Source organism: Leptonotus elevatus, chromosome 15 (assembly GCF_054856555.1).
Source record: "Leptonotus elevatus isolate MCC_2025b chromosome 15, RoL_Lele_1.0, whole genome shotgun sequence".
NCBI lineage: Eukaryota > Metazoa > Chordata > Actinopteri > Syngnathiformes > Syngnathidae > Leptonotus > Leptonotus elevatus.
The window spans coordinates 2,090,742-2,107,500 of record NC_141253.1 but is presented as its reverse complement, the minus strand read 5'-3'; the positions used below and the strand labels follow the sequence as shown (position 1 = coordinate 2,107,500).

Here is a 16,759-nt window from a genome sequence, read left to right as displayed (position 1 = left end):
AAGACAATGTTTACTGTTGCGTTATGTGAGTGCTAAGTCTTATTTTATTTGTTATATCTTTTTTAAATTAATCGTCCGATTTAATCGGTTATCGGTATTTTATATTTGGGGCCTAATGATAAGATCAATCCAAATGCTGCCTTGATGATGCAGGAATTGTTGCAAGCTAAGCATAATCACGGCCTTCTCAAGGGAACGGCGGGCACCGCCCTGATAGCGGCTGAACACGGGCCACCACAGAGCCTTCGTTGTTGGCGCCCGTTCACATCGGACCTGCCGATTAGAGCTTTGGCTCTTTGTTCAAAGTCACTGAGGCGGCAGTGGAGTAACAGGTTTGCGGCCGAGTCGAAGCAAAATTAAACCTCCTTGCCAGGTGTCTTCGGGGGACATAATGGCCCCTTTCACACAGCCAATCAAAGCGGTCTTTTTTTCTTCAATTTTGCTGTATTGTGTGAAAGGTACCGGCGTGTAATGGGGTATTTTGAGATGGGTTGGAGGAAAATTGTGAAGTCTAACACCTGACATTCACATTTCCCACCTTGTTGGGTTGAAAACAATTGTCGGCGTCTGAAATTTTGCACCTCAGGACCTGTAAGCGATGCACAACAGACTGTGAGGGAAGCAGCAGTAAAAGAGGCCAAAGTTCTCTTTTCCCGGCGTCACCCTCAACGCCTCTTGTTTTTCCGCAGCCCACCAGCCCATCACGAGGCTGGTTCGTCTTTCCCTTCGGGGCGAACCCCGGGTGGGTGTACCTGGCCGCCTCCCTCCCCGCCCTCTTGGTCACCATCCTGATCTTCATGGACCAGCAGATCACGGCCGTCATCGTCAACAGGAAGGAGCACAAACTCAAGGTGATGTGAAACCCGATCCAGGAACTCCGCCTCCTGTTGTCTTCTGCTCTTGGTCCAACTGGTGCGGTGTGTTCCAAAGTTATTTTAGTTTAGAAAATAAAAATTCGAAAAACGATTTCATTGACGAAATAAAATCAAAACGAAAATGCTTTTCAAAAAATGAAAACTACATTTTATGTTTACAAAACTAACTATAATTATAGCAAAAATGTCCTTCGTTTTAGTCTTTGGCAATTAATTTTAATGCATGCGCCTTTTGGGGATGATTTTAAATGTGATTTTAAATATATTTATTTAACCGGAATAAGGACGTTTGAAACACACAGGAGTGACGTCATCTAGCGGCAGCCAATAGAAAAGCACCTTCAGATGACGTCGCTCCGAGGCGACAGCGAAATGCAACGCTAGGTAAGAAATGAGTTACTTTTCTCATTTTACCATGGTGTTTATTAAATATTGCGCACAAGCAAATCCAGGTCCAGAAAGTAAAAACCCTATCACAGTTTGGCTTTAACCCTAGGTGCTAGCTAGCTAGTTCCCTAGCTTGCTCCCATGGTGCTCGTTTACCTGCTAGGGCGCAAGCTAGCTAGCTAGTTCCCTAGCTTGCTCCCATGGTCCTCGTTTACCTGCTAGGGCACAAGCTAGCTAGCTAGTTCCCTAGCTTGCTCCCATGGTCTTCGTTTACCTGCTAGGGCACAAGCTAGCTAGCTAGTTCCCTAGCTTGCTCCCATGGTCCTCGTTTACCTGCTAGCTAGCTAGCTAGCATACATTTTTACTTTCTAGACCTGGATTTGCCACCTCTGCGCACAAGTAACACACATTAAAAAAAAAATAATAATAATAACATTAATACTAAACTAAGCATTTTTTAAATACTAAAACTATTTATTTATTTATTTTAAACTTACAGAACCACCCTTAAAACTAACTAAATTTAATAAACAAAAACTCAAAACGAAATAAAAACTAACTAAAGTGAAAATTCCAAAACTATAAGAACCCTGGTCCGGTCTCCACAGAAAGGCGCGGGGTACCACCTGGACCTGTTCTGGGTGGCGGTGCTGATGATAGTGTGCTCCTTCATGGGCCTGCCCTGGTACGTGGCCGCCACCGTCATCTCCATCGCGCACATCGACTCGCTCAAGATGGAGACGGAGACGTCGGCGCCCGGAGAGCAGCCCAAGTTCCTCGGTGTCAGGTGGGAGCGCGTCATCCATCTTCCCGCGCAAACCAATCCGTTGGAATTCTTCATTTGTCTTTCGTCCATTCCAGGGAGCAACGAGTGACCGGAATCATCGTTTTCATCCTGACCGGACTTTCCGTTTTAATGGCCCCCGTCCTCAAGGTAGGCTCCGGAGTTCTCCGGAGTTCTTCCATGGAAATGCAGATTACTGTCGGCCCCTTTTAGGACAAGCCGCTGTCACGTTCCCCCCCCCCCCCCCAAAAAATTTTCATCCTGTTAGGAATCTTTCAGGTGCAAGTTTTAAAGCTCACGTTGCACTGACATGATTCTTCAGGCCTTGGTGGATTTTACAAACCTTTTACCTTGTCGTCATTTTCAAGATGTTTTTTTCCCTGTTACTCAAGTTTGAACTAAAATCAGTTCTTGTCATTTGTATGAAGTATCCATTTGTTTTTTTTGTTTTTTTTTAACCCTTCAGACAGTTTTTATACTTACACGTTACGCTAATACAGTATTTCAGTTTATTTAAAAAATAATAATAATTACATCCAGCAGAGGGAACTTCTTAAATTCAAATGGATTATTTCTCCATGGAAATTTCGTCGTTCCCCCAAACATACCTTACTTTATCGTCCGACATTGCTTTGGGACTACAAACGTACGTGTGACGTAATATCCAGTCAAAACGTGCGACGTTTATCCGGTCTTGTCAGCGGTTATTCGCAAAATCTGTTTCTATAGCCAAAATTCGCATTTTCCTTTTTTCGATATGCTTCAAACCCCACCCCTTCTATGCGTTAAAACTTTTTGGGTGTGCAAATTTTGGGCCTTTTTTCAAATTTCTAACATTTCCATTTACTTTCGCATTTCCAACTGATGTCAGCATGAAGTACTTAAGGAAATGTTATTTAAATGAGGGGGCAATCTTAATTTATTTAATTTTGTGTTTATTTCCACATTTATTTATGTATTTTTACTTTTGTATATGTTTTCGTTTTATTTATATTTTTAGTATTTATTTTTTTAACTATACGTAGTTTTTATATCCGTTTTTATTTTCACTTTTATTAATTTATTTTGGCAGAATTAGTCCTCCATACATACAGTACTCATTCCAATTTGTTAACAGCACATTTCACTTTTTAGCGGGACATGTCGAACGGACTTGCGAGATCACCCACCAAACGAGTGTTGATCCCATTAGGACCTCTGTGTTAATGGCCCCTGCTGCAGATTTGTCTTTAATTCCCCCACGGGAATATGGATTAGTGTCAGGCTCTTTTTAGGACAAACTGCTGTCCTCCCTCGAACCCCCACTGCCTCCAAAATGTTCAGCCCGTTAAGAGTCATAAAAATGTCCAATCCCTCATTATTATGAGGAGACTTCAAGGCTATTCGAGCTGGAGTCATTGCTCCCTCTGGTGGACACTGTGTGACATTGTCATAATGGGAAAGGCTATTCATGTAACGACATTTTCTAGGGCTTTTATTTATTTAATTTTGGCACAAACAAAATATTTGGGAATTATGACATCATTATTATTGAATAGCATTTGTTACAGTGTTGAAAAATTATATTCCACAATGTCAAACAAAAATGGACAATTAGAATAATAGTTGTTTTATATAAAGAAAAGCTGAGCATGTTTATTTTTGAACTGCTGATTCCATTCCAGACTCTGTATAAGTTTACTTTATTGTCATTATTATTATTATTTATATATATATATATATATATATATATATATTTTTTTTTTTTTAAGTCCCTTATTGGACCCTTTGGCACGTTTCACCTTCATTTATGGCTGCAAATTAGCCTAAGAACTTGAATCAAACGAGCTGCTTGCTTAGAAGGCCACATTAGAAATACAGTACAGTACAATGAGTGAATAATTTTTACTACCAAGACCTCTGATATTTTTAGGGGGTGCCTAGAAAAAATGTCAACAAATAAAAAGTGTTTATAAATACATGTGCCTTCACTGTGTATGGTGGCGACTCGCTGATAGACTCAAGTGGGTAATTCCAGAACGTTCTGAGAAAAGCTGCTTGCAGACTATTTTTAAATGGAGCCACATTGCTAAAAATAATCTCTTTTCTTTTTTTTAATGGAGACATCTGTTTTGCTAATCGTGTGTCACTTTGGTTGCATTAAATTGTGTGTGTGTGTGTGTTGCAGTTCATTCCCATGCCCGTTCTGTATGGCGTCTTCCTGTACATGGGCGTGGCCTCGCTCAATGGCGTCCAGGTGAGTCGTTGATTAGATTTGTTTGGGACGATGAACAGCAATATTGATTTTTTTTTTTTTTTACGGCCACAAACGGATGAAATTGTTAAAAAAAAAAAAGTATTTTATTTCTAGTGGCTTAATGAGTATGGTGGTGATAAATATACATCTAAAATGATGCCCTTTTTATATTAGCACTGCATTTGTTGTTGGGGGGGTTTCTAAAATAAAAGTAGAAAAATTATTTTGTCATTTTTTTGGGGGGGGCAATAAAGGTAAATAAATACATAATAAATAAAACCCTTTAGCAGTACTATTATCTATTTAAAAATGTGAATATTTATTGTAAAATGTTAATTTATGTGATAAAATTATATGAGAGAATATAAATATATATTCATATATTATAGAATACGTACTATATCTGTAAACATGTTTTTTTTTTGTTTAAAAAAAATCTTAACAGTATATTATCAGATTTAAAAAATTAAATATTTAGTTTTGGCAAGGTTTTAAAAGTGGATTTGTAAATAAATTTGTGTTTTGGATCGTTCTTAAAAATACATTATTCTGAAGCTATTATTGTTTTTGGTAGAAGTAAAAATGAAAAACAAATAATAATAATTTATACCATTAATATTATCGGACTATGATAAAAAATTAAATTTAAAAAATTGTGGGTAAATGCATCTTCTTTTTTTGTTTTGTTTTTTCCAATCTGAAACATGATGAAAAACTATTTTTATGGACACCAGTAAAGAAGGAAAAAAACAAAATCCAATCGTCAACCTTCCTATTCAAAATTCAAACTTTAGGTTCACTTTTTAATAAATTAACCCTTGGCTATTTTTTTTAAGAATTATTTTTCCTAATTATTTAATTTTATTTTGTTAATAATTGTAAAAAAATCAATTCATGAAGTGACCCATAAATACAATTACTGCTTTAACTTTTACATTTTGAGGAGGCATGACCTCATTTTGACTTGTCAGGCAGGTAAAAAGTCATCTTAATGGATCAGATGATTACTTCTCGACAATTAACATCAATGTTACATTTGTTTATGTTTCGTGCGTCAGTTCATGGATCGCCTGCAGCTCCTGCTGATGCCCGCCAAGCACCAGCCGGACCTCATCTACTTGCGCCACGTGCCCCAGCGCCGCATCCACCTGTTCACCTTCATCCAGGCCTTGTGTCTGGCCCTCCTCTGGGTGCTCAAGTCCACCGTGGCCGCCATCATCTTCCCCGTCATGGTGAGCCCGCGGCGCCCGTCTAATCCCGTCTGTCCCAACTTTTACTGACCCAAGGCACGACGTCACTGACATACCCCAAAGTCTGATGAGAGTCGTAGACCGCGTTGATGCCAAGCCTAGCAGAGGATTTTTGATGGCAAAATCAAACATTATTTACGGATGTACAACAAAGAAATGCGTGGAGGTTATTCTGCTTTCCGTGCAGTTTGGGTGTAATTCAACATTTGATTATTAGATTGTGCCAGACTTTTTGTTTGACGCAGTGTCAATTTGAGTGAAAACAGGAAGTATTTCAAGCTCAGCTTTATTTTTGCAAAATATTTGTTGTATAGTAACCTTGCTCTCTGCAAGATGAATTCTCGCAATATTTATGAGTTCACAAACTCCCGAGAACACATCTTGTACCGAGCCCGTTGATTTCCACCAATCACAGAGCGACATTGTGTTTGGGGGCGTGGCGTGCAGCTCAGCTGTGACGAAAACCAGCGGGGCAAATAAACAAACCTAACAAGGACGAATGGACGCTGCAACTAATTCTGTTCTCGCAGAATTACTCACCGCTTCCTTGTTGAATGTTGAACAGCGAGAGGAGCTTTGTGCATTTTTAGCTGGTAAGGTAAAATATGTTCGCCCTTCGACGAGAACGGATACGACATTTTCATCCGTGGTGGTGATTGGTCAAAACAAATGTGCACAATGCCGCATCGTCCAATCAGCTCGGAGTATTGTACAGAATGTCCCGCCTTTCCCAAACAAATCAACGAGGAGCCATCCCAGATTGATATTGTGAAGAACTCCCTTGAGTGAATCTCAATCTCAATCTGACTATTGCCAGGTTAATTGTATAGTACAATCTTCTTCAATCCTGCTTTTTTTCCCTACAAAAGCAATGTTTGTAGGTTAATTTTGTAATGTACATCTTGTTCTCCCTCAAAAGTTATTTTGGGGGTAATTCCACTTTCGACCAGTAGATGGTGTCCCACTTTTATCTGTCGCAGTATCAACAATCTCAGCCTAGTTTTTGCTCAAGATGATTGTATGCCAGTCCTTTTGAATCCTGATTTTTACGCCTACAGAAAGCGCCATTTATAGATGATAGGTTAAGTTAGTTTTGAGAAAAGAGAATTCGCTCTATTAATTAGGCTGATTTTCAAGCCGGACGAAACCGTTGAAAAAGGTCCGTTTCTTGGCTCAGATCTTGGCGCTGGTGGCCGTGCGCAAGGCCATGGACTACCTGTTCTCCCAGCACGACCTCGGCTACCTGGACGACGTCATCCCCGAGAAGGACAAGAAGAAGAAGGAGGACGAGAAAAAGAAGAAGCACAAGAAGAAGGGCAGCATCGACTCCGAAAACGACTTTGTACGTCTTTGGGCGGGCTTTCAGTCGGGTCTATGTGCTGCTCCTCTAGATGTGACGTGTTTAATGTTGTCCCTCCTCCTCCTCTGACAGTCCGACTTTCCCTACCATGACAATATTCCCAGTATAAAAATCTCCATGGATATGATGGAGCAGGAGCCCATGTTGGGACAGAAGTCTTTGGCTAGTGAGTACAAGCCGGGGTTGGCTCTTTTTTTCTTTCTTTTTTTTTTGGGCTACTTGCTGCTTCATGCTGTTGTTGATTTTCACCTTTTCTTCACGCTCTTTAACTGTTTAGACCCCAATTTTGTAGTCGTCCTTGGCTACGTTTAGTCGACCCGCCGTTTCCATTTAGAGTCAAATTTGGTGATTTTTTTTTACAGGTAAATTTACCATTGACGATCAATTATACTTAAAACATTAACAGTCCAAACTGCTAACTACAAGGTTCATTTGGAATCTAAATCCTTTTTTTACTTAAGAAAGAAAACATTTGTTAGGTTTGAGAATCAAAACTGCTTTAGTAGATTAAGAAAAGTGACAAACTTAATTTTAATTATTTTGAAACAAATTTTTTTTTTAATCATCTTTTCATTATCAAATCATAATTGTCTTTTTTTTTTTTTTTTTTTTTTGCGCTAGGTTAGCAGAAGATGCTAAAATTAAAAAATAAATAAATAAATAACGACTGGTTTGAGAACCAGAAAGGTCTTCGGTGTTTGCAAAAATATACTATCCCAAAAATAATTTTTAAATATATACATTATACAAAATTGTTTTTGAGGCCTTAAAAAAAATGACGTTGTATTTTTATTAACCTAGAAAGCTGCATGTTAAATGTTTTACGATTACTTAAAAAAAATAATAATAATCAAAATCATCTTGTATGTATTTGAATTTGCAAAATTATCTTTCACTAAAGTCGCATGTTGGATTTGCAAATTAAAATAACTTGCGTGAGTTTGTGTGGAGTTTGAGACGTTAAAATTGTTGACTGAAAAATACCGTTATTGCTTGAGAATCAAAATTGTTTTTTTTTTGTTACGTATGTGTTAAATTAGCAAAATTCTTGGCACCAAAAATGAGCTTGTTAGTTTAGCAAAGAGTTCGATTCATTGCAGAATCCAGCTCGTCTGACGATAAGAAACCATAGATGAGGTTTGTTATTTTTTAGCGTCAATGAAAATTCAATCTATTTAATGTTACGTTCACTCAAGTCTAAATTGGCTTGCCCGATCCCCCTTGCTTTGGCGTTAACGTGACTTTTTTGGCTCCGCCCCCTTCCCAGGAGACACATCGCAGAATTTCCTTAGCACACATTCGCCGTGCTGAGCACCGCTTGCAGTCGTCCACAGTGGCCGAGTACGTGAGTTAAGATGACCTCCAGCTTGACCCCCCCCCCAAAAATCACAAAAAAAGCCAAATGTTTTTCTTGTTTTTCGTCCTCCAGCCTTGAGAGAGGCGCGTACACCAAAGCGTCGCCTCACATCCGAATCGATGGCGACGTCGAGGACAACAGTTTCTTCTGGAAAAAATCCTTCGAAACGGACCTGTGAAAAGATATGAAGAGCAACTTAATATTTTTTTTTACTCTCCTTAGTGCTATTTAAAAAGAAAAAAAAAAAGAAGAAAAATCCTTCACAATCACAAATGGCTGGATATATTTTTTTTATAATGACGAAGCCTCGTGCAATTTCCTTTATACATTATGAAGTTCAATGATTTTTTTCCCCTTAATTGTATAGTAAACATATAAATGATAATCTTGGATCTTCAGTCCACTAAATAATCGAATAAACAAAAAAATCATTTTCATTTAGATTTTTTTAGATTCTACTCGAGCAGACTTTTTTTCTCTTTTTTTTTCCATCAATTGAATTTAACCCAACCCTATATTTGTTTCTTGGCCACTTCTTTTATCATGAGTTTGGATTGTTTTTCCCCTAAATAATCTAATTAACCAAATTTAAAAGGGGGGAAAAAAAGCATGTTTTATTATTTCCTGCTAAATGAAATTAATCCATAAAAAAAAAAAAAAAGTATTTATTATTAGGTTCAACTCCAGCAGACAACAGTTTTTATAATATGATGTGCTTGAATCCGCTTCTGTTTCTCCTGTATTTATTTCATAGAAAGGTCTTTAATTGTTGACCTTTTGTGGTCTGAATCCTCTCAAAGAATCACATCCTCATCCGTGTATGATTTATTAACAAGAACGTAGTTCTACCTCTGATTTCTCTGTCGGTGGCAGACTTCATTTATCACGTGCAATTTGCGATCAAATCACAGATTTGTATTTGTATTATTATTTTTTTAATCTTCCTTCCTTCCAATCAACACTGCATGCACCTCTAAAGTTGTCATTTTAATTTCTCATATCTTTTTTTTCAGTTTTAATATTTAATGTGATTTTTTTTTTTTTTTTTTTGGACAGAATAATCTGCTTGTACATTTGAGTAATCCTTTCAAATGTGATGATGTTTAATCATTTTTTTCAGTGTTTGTAAATGGTATCAAGCCAACGGCAATCCATGCAAACAAGTGAGAAGCACAAAAGTTCACGCGAACGAGATTGTTGTTGAAGCTGCTTTCGATCACAAGACTAAAATCAAGGCAAAGTCTTCCGTGTAAATTGTTTATGTTCGTGTGTCGACATCTTTTCGGGATGTTGCTATTTTGTTTTATTTTTTCGAGAAGTTAAATGTGCACCTAAATGGGCTCAATAATTTACATAATACAGACAGAAGAAACTTTTTTTTTTTTTTTTTAAATGGTGGTGTGTTTTTAAATGACAAAATAAAACACCTTAAATTATTTGTAAAGATGTGACTACATTTGTGGTTTATTTAAAAGTAAAGGTTTGATGTTTCTAAATTTTCTTCACGGTTCATTTTATTGAAGTTGAGATTAAAAAAAAAAAATTTCCCTTGGTTGCAAAATCATGACGTCATTTAGGAGTGATTCGTTGTTGAAACATGAGGTTCATTGCGCTTACACATTTTGAATAAAAAAAACAAATGTAATGAATTTAATATATATTGTAATTAATTTAATATATATTTAAATATTTGCAGCGCCATCTTTTGCCCACCTGTGTAACGGTACATTCTATGTATTCATTGTATACAACCACGCCCACCTCATAGCACGCTCCACACCTAACGCGCGCGCACACCTAACGCGCGCGCACACACCTAACGCGCGTACACGCCCAACCTTGTGCGATGCTCGGCCCCGCCAGTCTTTTGAGCGTCGCTCGCCTCGACGGGATGCAGAAAGTGACTGACAGGTAATCTTTATTGATTATTAACATAACATAACATTTCTTTAATTCACACTTTTGTTGTATTTATTGTACTTGTGTCAAATGGTTACCATTAGTAAATAATGAGACTCACATTTTCAGGTTTTGATGTTTACGAAAAACATACTTTCAGTTGAATGTAAGATTGGACAGGAAATGTTTTTTTGATATTTATGTTAACGAGAGTTAACGTCAGACTCATTTGTCTGATTTTTGCAAAAGAGGGAAGTTTGTGTTGGAGACTTGATCTGTTCAGTGTTGCCCGAAGAACTCCTTTGCTTTACTTTTACTGAAGACAAAATTGTTGTCCTCGTCTTTGATGTTTTAGAAAAACTACTGTCCAGCAACGAAAATGAAAACGGACTACGTTTGGTTACTTTTAAGATTCTGAATTTTCTGTATTTACGAACGCACTGAAGACAAATTTTTCTTTGATGCTCTGAAAATTTCTTTTCAGTTCAAGGAACACCTTTAATTGTCTTTGATGCTTCCGAAACTAGTTTATTTTTTATTTTTTTTTAAAGTCAGCTCTTTGGTGTTTAGGGAAACAGAGCCACTGAAGACAAAACTGTCTTTGATGTGTGCGAAAAATGTCTGATATTTAGGAAATTTTTCTTAAATTCGTTTAAAGGCTTGTCTTTGATGTTTACGAAAACACGTACCTTTGGATTACTGAATACCATTTTTTTTTTATGTTTAGAAAAACAACCCTACCCTTTTGGGGGAGGGTCTTTGAAGACTCTAAATGGTCTAATAATGAAAATGCACATGCTAGCTTCGTTTATTGCTATGATTGAGATATTTACAAGACTCCGAAATCTCTTTGATGTTTACAAAAACCTTGATTTGGTTCAAGTAAAGACAAAACTGTCTTTGATGTGTGCGAAAAATGTCTGATATTTATGAACATTTTCTTAAGTTCGTTTAAAGGCTTGTCTTTGATGTTTACGAAAACACGTCCCTTTTGGTTTACTAAATACCATTTTTTTTTTATGTTTTGAAAAACAACCCTACCCTTTTGGGGGAGGGTCTTTGAAGTCTCTAAATGGTCTAATAATGAAAATGCTAGCTTCGTTTATTGTTATGATTGAGATATTTACAAGACTCCGAAATCTCTTTGATGTTTACAAAAACCTTGATTTGGTTCAAGTGAAGACAAAACTGTCTTTGATGTGTGCGAAAAATGTCTGATATTTATGAACATTTTCTTAAATTTGTTTAAAGGCTTGTCTTTGATGTTTACGAAAACACGTCCCTTTTGGTTTACTAAATACCATTTTTTTTTATGTTTAGAAAAACAACCCTACCCTTTTGGGGGAGGTTCTTTGAAGTCTCTAAATGGTCTAATAATGAAAATGCTAGCTTCGTTTATTGCTATGATTGAGATATTTACAAGACTCTGAAATCTCTTTGATGTTTACAAAAACCTTGACTTGGTTCAAGTAAAGACAAAACTGTCTTTGATGTGTGCGAAAAATGTCTGATATTTATGAACATTTTCTTAAGTTCGTTTAAAGGCTTGTCTTTGATGTTTACGAAAACACGTCCCTTTTGGTTTACTAAATACCATTTTTTTTTATGTTTAGAAAAACAACCCTAACCTTTTGGGGGAGGGTCTTTGAAGACTCTAGATGGTCTAATAATGAAAATGCACATGCTAGCTTCGTTTATTGCTATGATTGAGATATTTACAAGACTCCGAAATCTCTTTGATGTTTACAAAAACCTTGATTTGGTTCAAGTAAAGACAAAACTGTCTTTGATGTGTGCGAAAAATGTCTGATATTTATGAACATTTTCTTAAGTTCGTTTAAAGGCTTGTCTTTGATGTTTACGAAAACACGTACCTTTTGGTTTACTAAATACCATTTTTTTTTTTATGTTTAAAAAAACAACCCTACCTCTTTGAAGTCTCTAAATGGTCTAATAATGAAAATGCTAGCTTCGTTTATTGCTATGATTGAGATATTTACAAGACTCCGAAATCTCTTTGATGTTTACAAAAACCTTGATTTGGTTCAAGTGAAGACAAAAATGTCTTTGCTGAATCGATTTTAGATTTAGATTTGAAAATGTTGATTGTCTTTAACAAAGGTACGAAAAGACCATGAGGCAGAACTTCAGCGTCGACGGCAACTCCTCGTGGGGGGCGTCGCGGGCCCCCCAGGACAACGTGACCTACGTGGACTTCTACCTCCACCGTCCGTCGGTGGCGGCGGCGTTTGCCGCGTCCTACCTGCTCATCTTCCTGCTGTGCATGCTGGGTAACGGCGTGGTCTGTTTCCTGGTGCTGCGGCGCAGGAGCATGCGAACCGTCACCAACCTGTTCATCCTCAACCTGGCCGTCAGCGACATGCTGGTGGGCATCTTCTGCATGCCCACCACGCTGGTGGACAACATCATCACAGGTGCGCGACTTGCTTAACAATGGCTTCCGTTGGATCGCTTACGCATGACGGTGGGAGTTCTTCTTGTACGAATGTCTTCCCTTGCATGCTGTTTTTTTTCCATTTCCTGTATCCGATATTGCTACTGAAATGATGCAAATTTTCTCCTTCTCGTTCTAAAAAAAAAAAAAGATAATAATCTCATTTTATCATCTCTCTATCTCATCTCATCTCCTTTCAATTCCTCATCTCCGCATCTGTCGTCTCCTCATTTCCTCTCTTCACCTCCTCTCATTTAATTTCCTTAACCGATCTCTTTCATTTCCTCATCTCATGTATCCTCATCTCCCCCATCTCTCATTTTTTCATCTCCTCATCACATCTACTCATCTTCTGTCTTCTCATCTCATCACCTTACCGTGCTCATGATCTCCTTTCCTCATCTCCACCTCCTTATCGCCCCATTTCCTCTCTTCACCTCCTCTCATTTAATTTCCTTAACCGATCTCTTTCATCTCCTCATCTCATGTGTCCTCATCTCCCCATTTCCTCTCTTCACCTCCTCTCATTTAATTTCCTTAACCGATCTCTTTCATCTCCTCATCTCATGTATCCTCATCTCTTCACCTCCTCTCATTTAATTTCCTTAACCGATCTCTTTCATCTCCTCATCTCATGTATCCTCATCTCTTCACCTCCTCTCATTTAATTTCCTTAACCGATCTCTTTCATCTCCTCATCTCATGTGTCCTCATCTCCCCATTTCCTCTCTTCACCTCCTCTCATTTAATTTCCTTAACCGATCTCTTTCATCTCCTCATCTCATGTATCCTCATCTCTTCACCTCCTCTCATTTAATTTCCTTAACCGATCTCTTTCATCTCCTCATCTCATGTGTCCTCATCTCTTCACCTCCTCTCATTTAATTTCCTTAACCGATCTCTTTCATTTCCTCATCTCATGTATCCTCATCTCTTCACCTCCTCTCATTTAATTTCCTTAACCGATCTCTTTCATCTCCTCATCTCACGTATCCTCATCTCTTCACCTCCTCTCATTTAATTTCCTTAACCGATCTCTTTCATTTCCTCATCTCATGTATCCTCATCTCTTCACCTCCTCTCATTTAATTTCCTTAACCGATCTCTTTCATCTCCTCATCTCATGTATCCTCATCTCCCCCATCTCCTCTCTTCACCTCCTCTCATTTCTTCATCTTCTCATCTCATGTGTCCTCATCTCCCCCATCTCCTCTCATTTCTTCATCTTCTCATCGTATCTCCTCATCTTCCGTCATCTCATTTCCGCACCTAATTCCATTATTTCGACTCCTTCTCTCATCTCCTCGGTCCTCGCTTTTCCTCACCTCCTCATCGCATATCTCCTTTTATCATTTCTCCTCATCTCCTCTCTTAATCTCATGTCATCCCTTTTATCTCATCTCCTGCTTTCCTTCCCGTCTTCCCTTCTTTAGGATGGCCTTTTGGGAACCTGATGTGCAAATTAAGCGGGGTGGTGCAGGGAATCTCCGTGTCGGCGTCGGTCTTCACGCTGGTGGCCATCGCCGTTGACCGGTAAAATCATCTTGTATGGTAGAAACCTCACGCGGCTTCGTCTGTCCTTCCTTCCTTTTCTCGGTCTCTCCTTCGGTCTCTTGAGGCCTCCTTGATTTTATGTTTTTTGGATTTGTTGGGGTCTGGATGGTTCTTGGGTTGGGGAGGAGTTCTGGTGGGTGGTGCCTGGTCGGTGCTGGATTTCACCTTCCTTGGTTTTCTTCGGTCCCCTCGAGGTCTCCTGGTGTTCGGTTTAGGTGAACGGTATGAGATTTTTTCTAATAGGTTTTTTTGGTGAGCTAACAAATGCACGCACGCACGCACGCACATACACATACTCACCCACACACACACAAAAAAAAAATAATAATAATAATAAATTAAAAAAATAAAAATAAAGAGCAATGATGATGACATTTCCGAATGAACAATACTGAGCTCTTTTAAAAAAAAAAAAAAAAAAAAAAAAAAAGGAAGATCGTTTAACGTAAATTGTACCTCACGGGCGGCCTATTAAACATCAAATGTGGCGTCGGGTTTGCCGTGTTGTCCAGGTTCCGCTGCATCGTGCACCCTTTCAAGCAGAAGCTGACCGTCGCCACGTCCAAAGTCATCATCGCCGTCATCTGGGTCCTGGCGGCGTCCATCTCGTGCCCGTCGGGCGTCATGCTGCACGTGGCCCAGGAGCCCAGCGTGCGCATCGTCCTCCGGCGCCGCCGCCGCGACAGCCGCCCCTTTTACTGGTGCCGCGAGAACTGGCCCCGTCCGGACATGCGCAAAGTCTACACCACCGTGCTCTTCGTCAACATCTACCTGGCCCCGCTCACCCTCATCGTCATCATGTACGCCCGCATCGGCGTGGCGCTCTTCAAAAGCGCCATCGCGGGGGCGTCTCTGAGGGGCGGCGGCGGCGGCGGCGGCGGCGGCGGCACGGGGCCCGGTATGGAGACCCGGCACGCCGTCTCCAGAAAGAAGAAGCGCGTGATCGCCATGCTGCTGGTGGTGGCGCTGCTCTTCATGCTGTCATGGCTGCCGCTGTGGACGCTGATGATGCTGAGCGACTACGCCAGCCTGACGGAGGGCCAGCACCGCGTGGTCAACATCTACCTGTACCCGCTGGCCCACTGGCTGGCCTTCTTCAACAGCAGCGTCAACCCCATCATCTACGGCTTCTTCAACGAGAACTTCCGTTCCGGCTTCCGGGCCGCCTTTAAATTCCAGCTGTGCGCCGCCGTCACCGAGCACCAGAGGAGCGGCGTCCCCTCCGTCCGGCCCGCTGCTTTAGGGAGATCAGGCTCGGCAGGGGGAGCGGTACCAGTGACCAGGATGTGATTGTGGAGGATTTGTAGATTTTCCTGAAAGGATCCAGATTCTGGTCTTTTTCTGGGTTGCAGGGGAAGCCGGACTGTGGGTCACGAGTCAATCTGGATGAGGTGGGCGGTCAATTCAGGAAATCTGGATCTCGTTCATCAGTATTGGTCGCCTGTCAATCCGGATCAAGTCAATCTATTGCGCAAGTCAGTCCAGACTGTTCTCAAGTCAATCCGAATTGGTCTCAGTCAGTCTACGAAGCAATCCAGATCCAGCCGGTCCAGATTGGTTCCCACGTAAACCGGATCCTGTCAATCAGTGTATTTAATCGATCTCGATTGGTTGTCTGGCAATCCCAATTGGTCAGCAGTTAATCCGGTGGTCCAGCGCATCTGAACTGTGGTCAAAAATGGCCGACTCCAAACTGGAGGCCAGTCGTTCCCGTTGGGTTGCCGCCAGTCAATCACGATTGGTCATTAGTCTGTCACCTGGCGATCCGTATTTGTCTGGATTCATCTGGATTGGTCGCAAATCAATCCAGATTGTCGTCCGGTTAATCAAGCTTACTTTAGCCGTATTGTCTTCGCCAAGTCATTTTAATTAATGAAGTCTTTGTAATTGTTTCTTCTGCTGGACGTTGTCTTTGCTCACTGAATCTTATTCTACAAACAAATTGTGGTTTGTTAGTCGACAGTAAAGTATAATGTTTGTGTGGTTGATCGTTGTTGCGCAACATGTATGCATATGTTTAGACTTTCAGTAATAAAGTTTGCTAGTTACAACTTTTTTGTCGCATTCTGTTGTGTTTCTCTTGTCAGTGATCAAGATTTTTCAAATTGCAATTCGGATGAATTAAAATTCAGTAGATCCGGATTATTGCTGGTACTTCTAATGGTCATCGCGTTCCATCTGGATTGTCGTCAATGATTCTGTTGCTTTTCAGTTATTCGGGACGACACGAGTCAATTTTGCAACATGGCCGCCACCATTGATCGAAAAACGTTGGGGATTAATTAATTACTCCGATCTCGAAGATGTCCCTGCTTTTAGTCAAGCGAATGATTCCTTTGGCTCAACAAGACGTCTTCCTGTGGCCGAAACGAGAGTGCCGGTAATAATTCTCAGGAGGAACCACATGGAACACGATCGTCATTTTCTTTTAATGTGCGATTACAGGCGACGCACAGGAACCAAGAACAGTTCATTTCGAGTCCTTCGAGGGTTGTCTTCTCCCGTGGATTAAAAGTGTCCTTCGGGACCCGCTAATCTGCCATTACGGCGTCTTGTTTAATGGAAGCAACTGAACGTTGTTCATCGCTAATCGTGTGCCAGT

General features: G+C 40.0%; 2 protein-coding genes across 5 annotated transcripts in view; both read left to right on the top strand.

Annotated features, from left to right (window-relative positions):
• The window catches only part of LOC147161511 (electrogenic sodium bicarbonate cotransporter 1-like), a 27,064-nt gene extending 17,364 nt beyond the window's left edge, over nt 1-9,700 (top strand). For 2 of the 4 annotated variants that reach the window (XM_086097557.1, XM_086097554.1), the window contains 9 exons: nt 690-851; nt 1,871-2,049; nt 2,124-2,196; nt 4,214-4,282; nt 5,341-5,514; nt 6,710-6,874; nt 6,965-7,058; nt 8,160-8,233; nt 8,322-9,700. In XM_086097557.1, the coding sequence (XP_085953683.1) occupies nt 690-851; nt 1,871-2,049; nt 2,124-2,196; nt 4,214-4,282; nt 5,341-5,514; nt 6,710-6,874; nt 6,965-7,058; nt 8,160-8,203 (960 nt within the window). In that variant the 3' untranslated portion in view covers nt 8,204-8,233; nt 8,322-9,700. The remainder of the gene's footprint in view (nt 1-689; nt 852-1,870; nt 2,050-2,123; nt 2,197-4,213; nt 4,283-5,340; nt 5,515-6,709; nt 6,875-6,964; nt 7,059-8,159; nt 8,234-8,321) is intronic. The other 2 variants (XM_086097555.1, XM_086097553.1) reach the window with 1 other exon arrangement.
• A 364-nt stretch (nt 9,701-10,064) lies between these two features.
• LOC147161510 (neuropeptide FF receptor 2-like) lies at nt 10,065-16,225 on the top strand. Its single transcript, XM_086096386.1, has 4 exons — nt 10,065-10,160; nt 12,270-12,583; nt 14,037-14,136; nt 14,670-16,225. Exons 1-4 carry the CDS (start codon nt 10,096-10,098, stop codon nt 15,445-15,447), a joined length of 1,257 nt encoding a protein of 418 aa, XP_085952512.1. The 5' UTR covers nt 10,065-10,095; the 3' UTR covers nt 15,448-16,225.
• Nucleotides 16,226-16,759: the final 534 nt, after the last annotated feature.